Source organism: Spermophilus citellus, assembly GCF_964194105.1.
Source record: "Spermophilus citellus genome assembly, chromosome: 1".
Taxonomy (NCBI): Eukaryota; Metazoa; Chordata; class Mammalia; order Rodentia; family Sciuridae; genus Spermophilus; species Spermophilus citellus.
Window position 1 is genome coordinate 177,479,385 of NC_138182.1, and position 14,564 is coordinate 177,493,948.

The 14,564-nt window shown below is 38.8% G+C and overlaps 1 protein-coding gene across 1 annotated transcript in view; it reads left to right on the forward strand.

The window, feature by feature from the left end:
- The window catches only part of CCDC192 (coiled-coil domain containing 192), a gene marked incomplete at both ends in the record, with an annotated part of 189,763 nt that extends 178,078 nt beyond the window's left edge, over positions 1 to 11,685 (forward strand). The window contains one exon of the mRNA XM_081283058.1: positions 11,405 to 11,685. Coding sequence (XP_081139184.1) covers positions 11,405 to 11,685 — 281 coding nt within the window. The remainder of the gene's footprint in view (positions 1 to 11,404) is intronic.
- Positions 11,686 to 14,564: the final 2,879 nt, after the last annotated feature.

Below are 14,564 nucleotides of genomic sequence, written 5' to 3' on the forward strand. Positions count from 1 at the left end.
TGTCCTCTCCCTCCATTCACCCTCTTTGCATCCATTTCTCATGAAAAAAGGAGACTTCTCTGCAGACTGGCTTAAAAGGAAATGGATCCGTTCCTCCACTAAAACAGAAACGGAAGCAAGAACAACAAACTCTCAAACACTCATTTTCTCTGGATGTTCTGGAGATAATTTAGCCAAGTTAGAACTGGCAAGATGTTTCTGGGATATAAGCTAATTAAACAAGGGGAGGGGCTGTGAGGACCATGGGTGTGTTTAGTCAGCTACTAACATTTACAGGCAGAGCCTTGTCAAGTAGCCAGAGAGGCTTGCAGAGTAGAATAGATGTGATCTCTCTCCTCCAGCTTGGTACTGTAGCCTTGTCAAGAAGAGGCGTGCCTGGATTTCTGGCCTACCCTTTAGGATTTAGCCAAAGGTTGGTTTATAATGCCTCTTGTAAGTCAGCAGAAATTCAATTGTACAAAGTTGGCGATTAGCCGAATTACTAGGGGAAGTCCAGTAAGGTAATGCCCGCACACACCTGTACAATTCTAGCCATTCAGGAGGCTGAGGTAGGAGGTTGAAAGTTTGAGGCCATTCTGAGTGAGTTAGGGGGACTTTGTCTCAAAATAAAGTAAAAAATGGGGGCATGGGGTGGGGATATGGCTCAGTGATAAAATGTTTTCCTAGCATGTATAAGGTCCCGGATTCAATCCCCAGTACTGCAACAACAACAAAAGAATTATCTGGGAATTTTTATGAATATATGGATTCCTGGGCATTCTTCTACATTTATCAGAGGCAAGGCCTTGGGTTCCCCATATTGTCAAAGCCTCCCAGGTGCCAGGTTTGAAGAACCATGTTTATAGCTTATAGAACATAGATCTGGAAGAAGTCTAGAGCATCAACTACTCTAACTTTTGCATTTTTTACCCAAAAAACATAAACTCAAGAGATGTTACATGCATTGTTATACAATCACAATAGTTGTTTATTATTATTATTGTTGTTGTTATTATTTTAATGCAGTAATGAAAAGCTTTGTTTGAAGAAAAAAACATTCTCAGAGGGAAACCTAGGTATCATCCTAGTGATACATCAATTGATTGACCCTTTCTATGGTGATTTTGTATTATATTTGCACTTAATCTTCATACATTTATTCACTTGACAAAAGTACTTGTTTTAGTGAGCTCTTTCACTGCTGCAACTGAAAAATTCTATTTGCACTTAATCTTCATACATTTATTCACTTGACAAAAGTACTTGTTTTAGTGAGCTCTTTCACTGCTGCAACTGAAAAACCTGACCAGAATAACTGTAGAGGAGGAAAGGTTTATTTAGCAATTCATGGTTTGAAAGGTCTCGATCCATAGACAGCTGGCTCCATTCCTTGAAGTGATGCAGGACATGATAGTGGAAGAGTGTAGCAGAGTGAAACAGCTCACATGGTGATCAGGAAGCAGAAAGAGACTCCACTAGCCAGATACAAATATATATCCAAAGCCATGCCCCAATTCCCACCTCCTCCACCCACATCCTACCACTTCAGTTACCACTCAGTTAATCCGTAGGGGGGGATTAATTCACTGATTGGGTTAAAACTCTCACAACCCAGTCATTTCTCCTCTGAACCTTCTTGCATTATCTCACATGTGAGCTTTCGGGAGACACCTCACATCCAAACTATAACAGTACTACTATACTCCATGTGCACAGGGGATATAGTAGCAAACAAAACATTCAAGTAGCTTTTCCTTCATGGGGGTAAAAGTACAAACAAGACAAAAATAAAATATAAAAGGTGTCAAATATAGTATCTCAGTAAACTTAAAGCAGGAAACAGGGATTTAAAGTGTTCAGCCATGCGGGATGGGTTGAAACTTTAAGTAGGATAGCCAGGGAAGATTTCATTGGATGAAGGTAGCTTTGGAAAGTGATGACCCGAAGGAATTGAGGCACCGAGCCATATATGCAACAGGAGTATAACTAACTGTCCAGGCAGAGAAAATAACAAATGTAAAGCTCTGGGTCAGGAACATGCTTTGTTATGAATGGTAATAAGGGTGGTGGCAATGTAGCAAAGTAAATGCTAGATTTGCTCTAAAGAGGAGGAATAGGAGACGTGTCAGGGAGGTAAAGGGGAACCCAGACCAAACAGAGTCTTGAAGGTCATTGTAAGCATTTGGGGTTTTAGTCTGTTTGAGATGAAAAGTCATTGAAGGGTATTAGGAAAAAGTATCAAGGCCTAACTTATATTATAATGGGAACTGTCTGTATAAGAATTGAAACCAGACCAAAGTAGCAGAGGAAAGATGAACCGATATGAAGATATTGCAAAACTTCAACTCTATATATGGGGAATTAGTATTCAATAAATGATAAGCATGGACACTGAGTTGATTACATGCCTCTGAATATGCATAAGAAGGAAGATATAAATGTGTAGTTCCCACTGGGCATTCACTGGAGTCCCAGTATGACTCAGGAGACTGAGGAGGATCTCAAGTTCAAGGCCAGCTTCCAAAACTTAGCTGAGGCTGAGGTTCTAAGCAACTTAGCAAAACCTTGTTTCAAAAAATAAGGACTGGGGGATACAGCTGAGTTATATATAGGGATGTTTTGAATTTAGTGGTAAAGTGTCCTGGTTCAATCCCCAGTACCAAATAATAATAATATTCTGCAGTTCCCTTGGTCTATTTAGCTCTCGCACATCTTGCAGGGAAAGCCATCTAATTGCCACTTGAACTTAAATGATACTTGCAGTTATAGATGAGTGCTTTTCATCCTACATGGTCCCTCACCATTAACCAAGTCCTCAAAGTGTCCACACATCAGTGAAACCTCTCACTCTAGTTCTGGAGACTATATTATACTGCTATGCTCTGTATGTCCCTCTAAAATTTATCTGAAATCTAATCAACAATGTGTTGCTATTAAGAGGTGCCACCTTTAGGATGTGAGTAGGTCATGAGGACAGACCTCTCCTGAATAGGATCATTGTCCTTCTAAAAGAGGTTTGAGGGAGCCTGTTAGCCTTCCCACCAGGTAAGGACAGCGAGAAGATGCCATCTATGAGGGGTGGATCCCTACCAGACACTGAGCCTGCTAGCACCATTATTTGGACTTCTCAGACTCAGGAACTGTGAGAATAAGTTTCTGTGGAGAGAATAAGTTTCTTTTGTTTATAAATTACCCAGTCTACAATGTTTTGTTATAGCAGCCTGAGGCGCATGGATGCTACATCTGCTTGAGACCCCGAAGAATGTTAAGCAATACTGCTTCCTACACAATCTCTCTTGCCCTGACTTTTCCTAAGCGTTTTCTTGTCCTTGGGTATTCTAGAGGTTCTCTAATCTGCTGCTTTCAGGAGCTCTAAGCATCATGTCCTCAGGGCTGTAACCTTTCTATTATGATATGGACTAAGTATTTGTTCCCTTCCAAGATATTTATGAAAACAGACAGATATTTTTAAGCTCATAGGTTTGATATTTTAAAAGCTAGAAACATAAATTCTATCTAGTTTGCAACTGCATTTCACATCATTCCTCTAAAACATAATCCTGTTATAAAACTGATTGTCATTATGCTATGATATCAAAAATTTCTAACAAATATCACACTACATTTTTTAAGCGACAAAGCTTATTTATCAACCAAATCCATTCTTGTAGTGTTGTATTTGTTGTGTTGTTGTTGTTGTTGTTTTCCCAAACCAATTAACACATGCCAACTTCATGTATTCTAAGTATTCACAACAATAGTGAAAGAAAATTGAAGTTGAAGTCAGTCACTTGGCACTGTAGAGACTGGTCTTATTGTACAAATAAAAACACTGAAGAGGGAGGATGGAGAAAAACTTCAATACATAATACTAGTTTGAGTTTCAAGAGGTAAATTATGGGTACTACAAGCATACAAAACAAATAAGTGAATCATCTAATTCAGAGAAGTACCTTTAGCCAAAAAAGGTCCATTGAGAAGGACAGGAAACCAGGAAGATTTGTGTTGTTTTATTTGTTATTCAAGCAGGGAGGGATGTATTTATAAGGATGTGCCAACTTGCAAGCCCAAGTGTGACAAGAGATGAAGCTGGACTTCCTGGTGGTTATTGATAATATACACAGCTTTCAAAAGCAGCATGAAGTGAGTCAGAGTGATGGACATTTGTACAGAGGAGGCTGACGGAGTCTTAGGCCAAATAGTAATCCTGGGTGGCTCTGGTGGAATGAGGTATGTAATCACCTCACCGGTAAGAGTCTTTAGTATTGAGTAAACACTTGGCAGCCTTGGTCATCCGCTTGAAAGACAGAGAGAAAAGTAAACTTTCAGGAGTGAGTACCCAGCAGAGGTGTTTGTGTAGGCTAATTGTGAATGTCCTTTAGGGCCTCACTTAGGGCAGCCTCTCCCACGCCCCATGGTGGAGCTTACCACCGCAGGGGCCAATGTTGCAGCTTATTCTCTGTGTCCAGGGGCCTGATCATTAATTACTGCATGAATGAATGAACCAAAGGATGTCTGTGGAGGAGACTCACAACCAGGGCACAAGTGTTTTTCCTATTCCTTGAGGTTTTTGATTCAGAAGCTAGACCAATGGCTTTCAGGATTTCTTTGCTCAGTGCACACTTTTGGGTGGCACTGGTACAGGGATCTTTACAAAGAAGTATTTAGAAAATCTAAAAATTTCCCTTCCTGCCACTCCCTGGGTCACCTTTCAACACTATATCACTGCCTATAGAAAGCTACTAACTTCCTCAACTCACGAAGTAATGTTTTCACGTGTTCTGGGCCTTTTGACCAAATGTGATACCATGTGTTCTTGTTCTTATTAGCAACAGGTTGCTCCCTACTCTCCTTCACATCTGTCCATCAGCTTTCTACCTGTTAGTTGTCTCTATAACAGCTGGCCCTTGCAATGATGACAAAAATGCAGATTTTATCCATTGACTACAACTTGGCAACCAATATATAAAGTGCACAAGGGATCCCAGTGTCTAAGAGTAACTTGATTAGAAAAGCATCATAGAGATGTTGTAGAAATAATTCCTGTACTGGATGGCAGGCAAGACTTGATTGTCCCCAAATGCATTCCAACTCTCAGGTGCTAAGCTACTCCTCAAACTACAATTACCTCTGCTATTACAATGATCTCTGCTATTAGTTGTTAGTAATAAATTTTTATCTAATTCTCATGTGGCACTTTGCTACGAACATAAAGGTTTTGAGGTTATAGAGAATGGGAAACTAGAAATGGCCAAAGGCAAATGTTGCAATTTCTTCTGGGCCTTTGGTCTTTCAAGGCTGTTATAGAAAAGTGAGCATGGCCTGGTCCATCTGCAAGCTGAATAGTCCTATTGTCTGTCCTCTTCTTAAATTTTTTAAACCTCCTCAATTTCTAGTACCTGTTTCTTGTATCCCCTTTGCTATGACCCTAAACTCTTATTCTCCTCATTCTCATTACTGTTTTAAGTCTCTCTCTCTCTCTCTCTCTCTCTCTCTCTCTCTCTCTCTCTCTGCTTGTAGGGGAACCTAGGGCTTTGTGCATGCTAGGCAAGTGCTTTACTACTCAGCTACATCCTCAGCTTTAACATCTAGTTTATGTGCAGGCAGATAGAAGGGAAATAATGAAAAATCATGTATGCATATAAAAAAATCTCTGTAAGTATAACAAGTTCACATCCTGATTGTGGCTAATCATTTCTCTCACAGGTCTAAGGGCCTTTCTTATGTCTGGGTCTTCTGAAGCCTCTGGTATGGGGTTAAATCCGAGTGTACCTAGTCAGATGGTAGGACCTCTATGTTCAGGCAGCCACCATGTGGTAACACTATCTGAGCTGCCAGGAAAAGTCCAGGGAAGACTGTAGGCCTTTGAGTTTTGGGCCTTGTGAGCTGTCAGAACTTTAGGGACATGTGTGCCTTCTTATTTCAAAGGAGAGAGACCCAGTGATGGAGGAGCAGTGTGACAGTTGATGATAGAGTTCTAAAAACTCATTAGGGGTGAGAGAATTTCCAACACATATAGGATGGGACACACTTGGAGTGTTCCACTTCGTTAAAGAGTTGAAAACACTTGGTTATTTGTAATATATTAGAAATAGAACAGAAGTGTGCAAAGAGATCATCTAGTGTAAAATGTTCTTGGGTAAGAAATTTCCTTTCTGGCATACATACTCCTTAGCTTATCTCTTAATCAGAATTTTCATTGGACGCTTGAAAACTAATACAATGGGAATCAAAAACCTCATTCCATCTCTCCTTTTTCCAACTTTTCCAATTGTTTTCTCCCTGTGCCATGGACTGAATTATGGCCTTACCCAAATGCATATGTTGAAGCCCTGACCCGCAATGTGATGGCATTTGGAGATGGGGCATGTGGAAGGTAAAAAGGGTCTTATAAGGTCATGAGGGCAGGGCCTTCATGATGTAATTAGTGTTCTTACTAGAAAAGACACTATTGAGCTTTCAGTTTCTTTGTCTTTCTGCCATGTGAACACATGGAGAGAAGGCAGCTGTCTACAAGCCAAAGAGTTTGAACCAGAACCCAACCATCCTTACAGCCTGACCTGGGACTTTCTGCCTCCAGAACTGTGGTTAATAAATGTCTCTTGTCTGAGCCACTCAGTATGTGATATTTTCTTATGGCATTCCAGGCTGATTAATATCCCTTGCCTCTCCTCTCATTTTTTGCTACCTTCTGCCTCTGCCACTCTTCAACAGAGAATGTGGACCTAGTGTCTACATTGCCTAATCTTTTATTTTTAAATTTATTTATTTATTTACTCTAATTAGGTATATATGACAGCAGAATGCATTTTGATTCATTGTACACAATTGCAGCACAACTTTTCATTGCTCTGGTTGTACACGATGTAGCACTGCACCATATGTGCAGTCATACAGGTACCTGGGGTAATGATGTTCGTCTCATTCCACCACCTTTCCTGCCCTCATGCCCCATCCCCTCCCCTCCCTTTTGCCCAGTTACTCCATTTTTCGCATGCCCACCCCCCATTATGGATCAGCATCCACTTATCAGGGAGAATATTCGGCCTTTGGTTTTGGGGGTTTGGCTTAATTCACTTAGCATGATATTCTCCAACTTCATCCATTTACCTGCAAATATTTTTATTCTCTTTTATTGCTGAGTAATTTCATTGTGTATATATACCACAGTTTCTTTATCCATTCATCTACTGAAAAGCATCTAGGTTGGTTCCACAGTTTAGCTATTGTGAATTGTGCTGCTATAAACATTGATGTGGCTACGTTACCACAATATGCTGTTTTTAAGTCCTTTGGGTATATACCAAGGAATGGGATAGCTGGGTCAAATGGTGGTTCCATTCCAAGTTTTCTAAAGAATCTCTATACTGCTTTCCAGATTGGTTGAAGCAATTTGCAATCCCACCAGCAATGTATGAGTGTGCCTTTTCCCCACATCCTTGCCAACACTCATCGTTGTTTGTATTCTTGATAACTGCCATTCTTACAGGAGATGGAATCTTAGTTTGATTTGCATTTCTCCAATTACTAGAGATGTTGAATATTTTTCATATATTTGTTGATCAATCATATATCTTCTTCTGAGAAGGATCTGTCCAGCTCCTTAGCCCATTTATTGATTGGGTTGGTTTGTGTTTTTTGCTTTGTTTTGTTTTGTGTGTGTGTGAAGTTTTTTGAGTTCTTTATATATCCTGGAGATTAGTGCTTTATCTAATGTGAGTGTGACAAAAATTTGCTCCCAAAATGTAGGCTCTCTTTTTACCTCATTGATTGTTTCTTTTGCTGAGAGGAAGCCTTTTAGCTTCCCATTTGAATCCATCCCATTTATTGATTCTTGATTTTATTTCTTTCATTTTAGGAGTCTTATTGAGGAAGTGGGGGCCTAATCCGACATGATGAAGATTTGGCCTACTTTTTCTTCTGTTAGGCACAGGTCTCTGGTCTAATTCCTAGATCCTTGATCCACTTTGAGTTGAGTTTTGTGCATGGTGAGAGATAAGGGTTTAATTTCATTTAGCTGCATATGGATTTCCAGTTTTCCCAGCACCATTTGTTGAAGAAGCTATCTTTTTTCCTATATTGCCTAATCTTAAGGTCTAATCTTAAGATCTCCCTGCGGTGTTCTGCTCCTTTATCATTAAAAAAAAAGATGAATATCAAATCTACTGTAAGATTTCATCTCACCAGTTAGAATTGTGGTTATCAAGAATGAAAACAACAATAAGTGTTGGCAAGGATGTGGGGAAAAGGCACACTCATACATTACTGGTGGACTGCAAATTGCTTCAACCAATCTGGAAAGCGGTATGGAGATTCCTTAGAAAACTTGGAATGGAACCACCATTTGACCCAGCTATCCTACTCCTTGGTCTATACCCAAAGGACTTAAAAACAGAATATTATGGTAATGTAGCCACATCAATGTTTATAGCAGCACAATTCACAATAGCTAAACTGTGGAACCAACCTAGATGCTTTTCAGTAGATGAATGAATAAAGAAACTGTGGTATATATACACAATGAAATTACTCAGCAATAAAAGAGAATAAAAGTATTTGCAGGTAAATGGATGAAGTTGGAGAATATCATGCTAAGTGCATTAAGCCAATCCCCAAAAAACAAAGGCTGAAAGTTCTCCCTGATAAGTGGATGCTGATCCATAATGAGGGGTGGGCATAGGAAAATGGAGTAACTCTGGGCAAAATGGAGATGGGGAGGAGGCATGGGGACAGGAAAGATGGTGGTATATATGCTATTATATATACTTAATTATAATTAATTAATTAATTAATTAATTTTAAAAAGATGAACAAAGTATTCTACCTCTCTTGCCTTATCTAAAAGAAAAATAAAAGCAAAAAAGGCCAAATGACATTACACATATAAGTTAATGACAATGTCCTGAAAGGAGACAAAAAGCTAGAGAAAGAAAAACTTGAAGGCAAGTGCAAAGAAATGACAAAAGCTGGCAAATAGGCACATTCAAGGAGAGTGGCTCCTGATACACCCTCTCCATCGCTGAACTGCTCCAAGATCCAGCCTTCCTCCTCCTGCCATTCCTCTCCACAGCATCTCCCCATCATAACCTTGCTGCATTTGTCATTTTTTCTTTCTACTCCTGAAGCATCTTATTTCAGTCCATGAAACCCCATATTCTTAAGCCTAGATTTACATGCCTTCCTCTGGGTCACAGAAAAACAATCTGTGGTTGAGAACCAGCAACCCTCCCACCCAATAAACATCTGTCCAGGTTAACTAGATCTGTGTGTCTACAAGTAACATGTCCCTCTGGGTTAGGGGAGTGTTCTTTCAAAAGGAAATGCCAGCCAGGCGCAGTGATGCACTCCTATAATCCCAGCAACTGGAGAGGCTGAGGCAGGAGGATCATGAGTTCAAAGCCAGCCTCAGCAGACTAGAAGGAATTTTGCAACTCGGAGAGACCCTGTCTGTAAATAAAATATATATTTTTAAAAGGGGGTGGGGATGTGGCTCAGGGATTAAGCTCCCCTGGGTTCAATTCCTGGTACCAAATAAAAAAGCAAATGCTATCCCAGGACTATCAAACAGGAATATAATGAGTGCTACAAATGCAAACCACATATTTTAAAGTTTCTAATAGCCACATTTTTTAAAAGTTAAAACATGTGAGTGAATACGTTTCATTAATCTATCTCATTTAACACAATATATCTAAAACATTGTTAGTTTAATACATGAACAACACAAACAATTTAAAAGATACTTCTCAGTTTTTTCTTTTAAACTAGATCTTCTAAATCAAATATGGATTTTACATTTATAGTACATCTTTATTCAGACTAGCCACATTCAGTAGCTTAATGTGGCTACTGTAGTGATAGCACAGCTCTGGCCAGGTGAAAGAAAAGGTAAGGGAGGCCCTGGCATATCAGCAGACAAGGAAAATCCCCCACCATATAGACTCCCTCTCCCACCCTGGAAAGCACATGCCTATTGCAAAGGCAATGAACTAAGCACTCCTTTGACATTTGAGATTTTTTTTATTTCTCTTTAAGAAAGTTACTCAATCCACTATCTCCTTCAATATAGCATTAGAATTTCATATAATCAGAACAAAATTTTCCCTCAAGTCATCTTAAATTTAGAAATTGTTAATAATTTCTAAGAGCAGAGAATGGCCTGATGTCTCCTCTTATCATTTTTGGGCAACCAAAAGGACTCTGCAGACTGTGTTATGTAATGCTCAAGCTTCTTTTAGTGAATCCCTGAGAAAGTGATGACAGCCCATTAGTTTTATTTGCTGAGGAAGCAAGCATCACCCAGCAAAATGCCCCATTTTTATCAGGTGCATGGGTATATGATAGTAGCAGGCTTCTGTATTTGGGACTGAGAGTAGTGTAGCTCTGGGAATTGTTTTCACTGGACCAGAGTAATATTATACCTTCAATTATAGCAATCAAGTGTCAAGGTCTTATGTCAGGTTTATTCATATGCTAGGGTTCCATTGCTTCTAAAGTGATACCCAAGCTCTTGACATTCTTTGAATGTTTTCCCAAAGGAATTTAATAGTATAAATTTCAAAAGAAGAGTGATAATGAGGATGGTACTGCTTAGGTCTAATAAGATGGGGTTCATTTTAAGGAGCAAATTTTTTGGAAGGGCTACTGAGACTTGTTTTGCAGAACACCCTGTGGACAATCACTAATCTTTTATCTCTTTCTTAGAGCCTCTCTTAAACTTCTTATTCTTATCTTTATCTTTATTATCTTTAGTATTATCAGATATTATCTTTATTTGAGGGGTTAGCTGATAGAAATTGATAACAGGTAAGATTTTATGTCTAGGGGAATTTTCTATTTTAAATGCCATAAAACCTTCAGAAATGAAATAATTGAATATCTGTGGGATTTACCACGCAAACAGAGTTTCCTAGATTACCTCAAACTGCATCCCTGCCAACTCTAAAGCTGACTTGGGTTGAGAGACTAGTCTTTTCTCATTATCATTTTCCCCAGAAGGGACAATGGCAAGTTGTTTTGTTTTTAGTTGAATAAAACTTTAATTTGAAGCATATTTCTACTTGATTGTAGCTCTTGTGAAAGGTTTTTAGGGAAAAGGATAACATGAAACTTAGGATGTCTGTTATTTGGAGACTGAATTTTCAAGGATGGCTCATTTCCATGGTTAATTGAAAATAAATGCATATGAATTTAAAAAAAAAAGACTTTTCAAGTATGATCCTCCTTACTCTCAAGAGGCTTCCAAGTTTTTTCACAAGCATCCAAAATTGGTCCCTTCCATCCTCAAACTCTCTGGCCAGATGACACAACATCTGTGTTCTCTTTTGAGAACGTGAGAAATGAAGTTTTTTTCATGTTTCCTGTCTTTGAATTCTAGAAGCTCCAGTTAAAACTGCTCAGACTTTCCTTTTCTTGTTTGCTCTAGAAGACAACTCGTCAGAAGAAGAGTTCTGTGGTGGTCTCCCTCCTATGGAAGAGAGTGATAGGAAAATTAGCCTCATCATGGAACTGTCGACCCAGCTTTCCTTTCAGACAGAGAAGATCACTGAGTTGGAAGAAGAGTTGGAGGAGAAGGAAAGGATAATTCAGCAGCTGGAAGACAAATGGGAGCCCCATGTTTCCCAAAAGGAGGAAGACACTTCAGAATGTTTAGAAGAAACCCCAATTTTCTTTAATCATAGCATCCCTCCTATGGTCTCTGATTAGGATAAAGAAAAACAATAAAAGTTTATTAAGTATCCTCAAGGTAAAGTCCAGAACCCAAGTAGTCTCCTCACTGACAAATTCAAGTTCAAGTTCATGGTTCCTATGATGTTCATATTAGAAAAAACCAAAACAAAACAAAAAAAAAGGTTTATTCAGAAACAAACACTAAATATTTCCCCTGCAGACAGTAGTAGTCACATAATCCACAGAGCTATAGAGTACTATGCTTTTAGACATTCCTAGTAACAAAACTAGACAAATGGTGGAAGAATTTAGCATTATCTTACCAAATATTTGTCACACTGCAAGGAAGGGTGGCACCCATCCTGTCCTGGTGTGTAGCTCTGTTGTGAACAGAAAGTTGTCATGGAGAGCCAACTTCAGCTGGAGGTGTTTGAGTGCTGAGGAACAGAACCTTTGCTAACAGACTTGGTAGCCCCCAGGTGTGTGCTTTATGTCCTCTGAAGTTTATTTCTTTATGGTATACATTTTACTAACATTAGCAAATAGTACAAATAAAATAAACCTAAAGCATTTTAAAAAAATAGATGAATCAGAGGCATAGTCCTTTGGGAAAAGCATTCTGGGACAGCATCTCCCTGGAAAAACACACAACACGGATTTTTCCCTTAGGAAAAAGGACTAAGACCAAAGCAAAATACACTTTTCTATTATGATTGTACCATGTTGTTGTGAGCAGCACAAAATAATAGCAAGAAAAATAGAGCATGGGCAAAGGAAAGCTACTCTGTGATTAACAGATTAGAGGGATCATATCATAGTCCTTTTCCATCCATTCCATTCAAATGAACTATTTCCCACCCAAGGGGAGCAGCTAGACATTAACATTGAGAAAGATATTAGTACTTGATTCTTACCATTCTTTGAGCAAACAAATATAGCTCTCTCACAAGTAGAACTGAACTGTTGCTTCTTCAATTTACCTATTAAACAAATATTCATCTAAACTCTTCTGTCTTCCAAGAACAGTCATACATGTTAGAAATAGAGGGAACACAAGAATCCCAATTTTTATTAGCCAGAAGTTTATAGACACGGGTGTCTCCTTAAATGTAAGGATGATTATAATAAGAAATGGGAAATTTTAAAAAGTGAGTAAGCATGGGGTCAACCTAGTGATCATTGCTTTAGTAGAGGTTTTCATATTTACCAAGCAAGCATGATCAGTAAGAAAGTACACTCCTGGCTTATGGAATACGGTTCAGGAATACGTATTTTAAGAAACACAGATGGTATTCTGGTTAGCATGTTCCAGGAACTTCATTTTAAGATAATAGGTTGGGGCTGGCCTCACACAGAGCTATTACACTTTTGCTTCCAGACTAATGGACAGTGCTCAGAAGGAGAATTGCTCTTTGTGAACCAGGATGAGACTTCTATATCATTTAATTAGTATATAACCTGATGGTGGATCCTGGCTACCTACCTACAAGGCAAGGCAGGGTCCAAACTTGATTTTTTAAAAAGAAAGTATTTGAGCTATATAATGACTATGAGGTTCAGTACAACAAACAAAACAAAAAAATGGGTGTTACCAGTAGTTTCTATTTTCATACTGAGCTACACTCTTCCCATATTTGTGTATAACCTTAGTTTCACATGTAATAGCTGCAAATGCATACAGATGCAGTTCAATATCAGAAATGAAACTAACTTACACCTCACTGATCATGAATATGCTCCTACCCCAGAAAACAGTTCAAAACACTTCTATGCCCTTTCTATGGAGTTGACCTCAGCCCCTCAGTCCACTTCAGAAAACTTTTCTCTCTGGTCCTTTCTTCTCACCTCTCTAAACCCCATGATCTCCTTGGTCAAAATTCACTATCTTCTCTGTCCCCAGCTTGATGTCCTAGCTCAATGTCCATGTCCTGACCACAGTTCCTGACACTACAATGATGCTTAGGGTTGACACTTCTTTACATTGTATTTCTGAGAGGAATATTAATCATTCCCTTTTGTTAAGAGTGGAACACTTCTAAGCCAACTATCACCTCCTCACAATTCAGATGTGTTATTATGGCTAACCAAGTCTCCATTTCTTTGTTTTATCAAATACTGTCTTAATCCTGTAGGACATTAGAGATGGTAAAAAGGGAAGGTAGGAAGGAAGAGAGAAAATTCCATCACATCCCAGATAGGCACCTGGTAACTAACTTCTAGATAATTTCCCCGATCAACGCCCTGGCTAGTCCTCACCATGAAAGCTGCCTTATGGTGGAGATAAAGTAACAGGCAAAGCAGATCTACTATTAATAATTAATTAAGCCTGTCACCTGTACATGTCGGCAGACCAGCCACCAAAGAAGAAGGCATCAAGAGTCACATTACACTGCCAAGCCATCTTTACAAAAAAATTGATCTTGATTCAGGTCTAAGTTATCTCCAAATTAGAAGTTGGGAAGAGATTTGGTCCAATAGCAAATAGACTAATCTCTACTAGTGATATTTCAGTAACAAAAATTCTTTAGGTGTTCAGAGAAGGAGATACTGGCCTCTGAGCAATTTCTAAGGAGAAAAATTCACATTTGCAATTGAATCTTTGTTAATGCATGCTCCCAAAGTTCATTTCCATTTTCTGCTATTCCTCCAGGAAATTGAGTAGTAAGCTGCGGATTGTCCTAATCACCTGGTTCAAACAAACTAAAAATCAGATTATGGTACACACTGTAAGCTGAAAGTTCATTTTCTTAGGAGCAAGTTAGAATCGCAAAGGAATCCACTGACTTTTAAAATATCTGGCATAAATATCATGAGGCAATTAACATGCTGATGTACTGGGTTCTTAATTAAAATTTAACAAATCATCAGGAAACATATCTGATTTTAAAATAACTAGAAATCCTGGGGAAAAAATA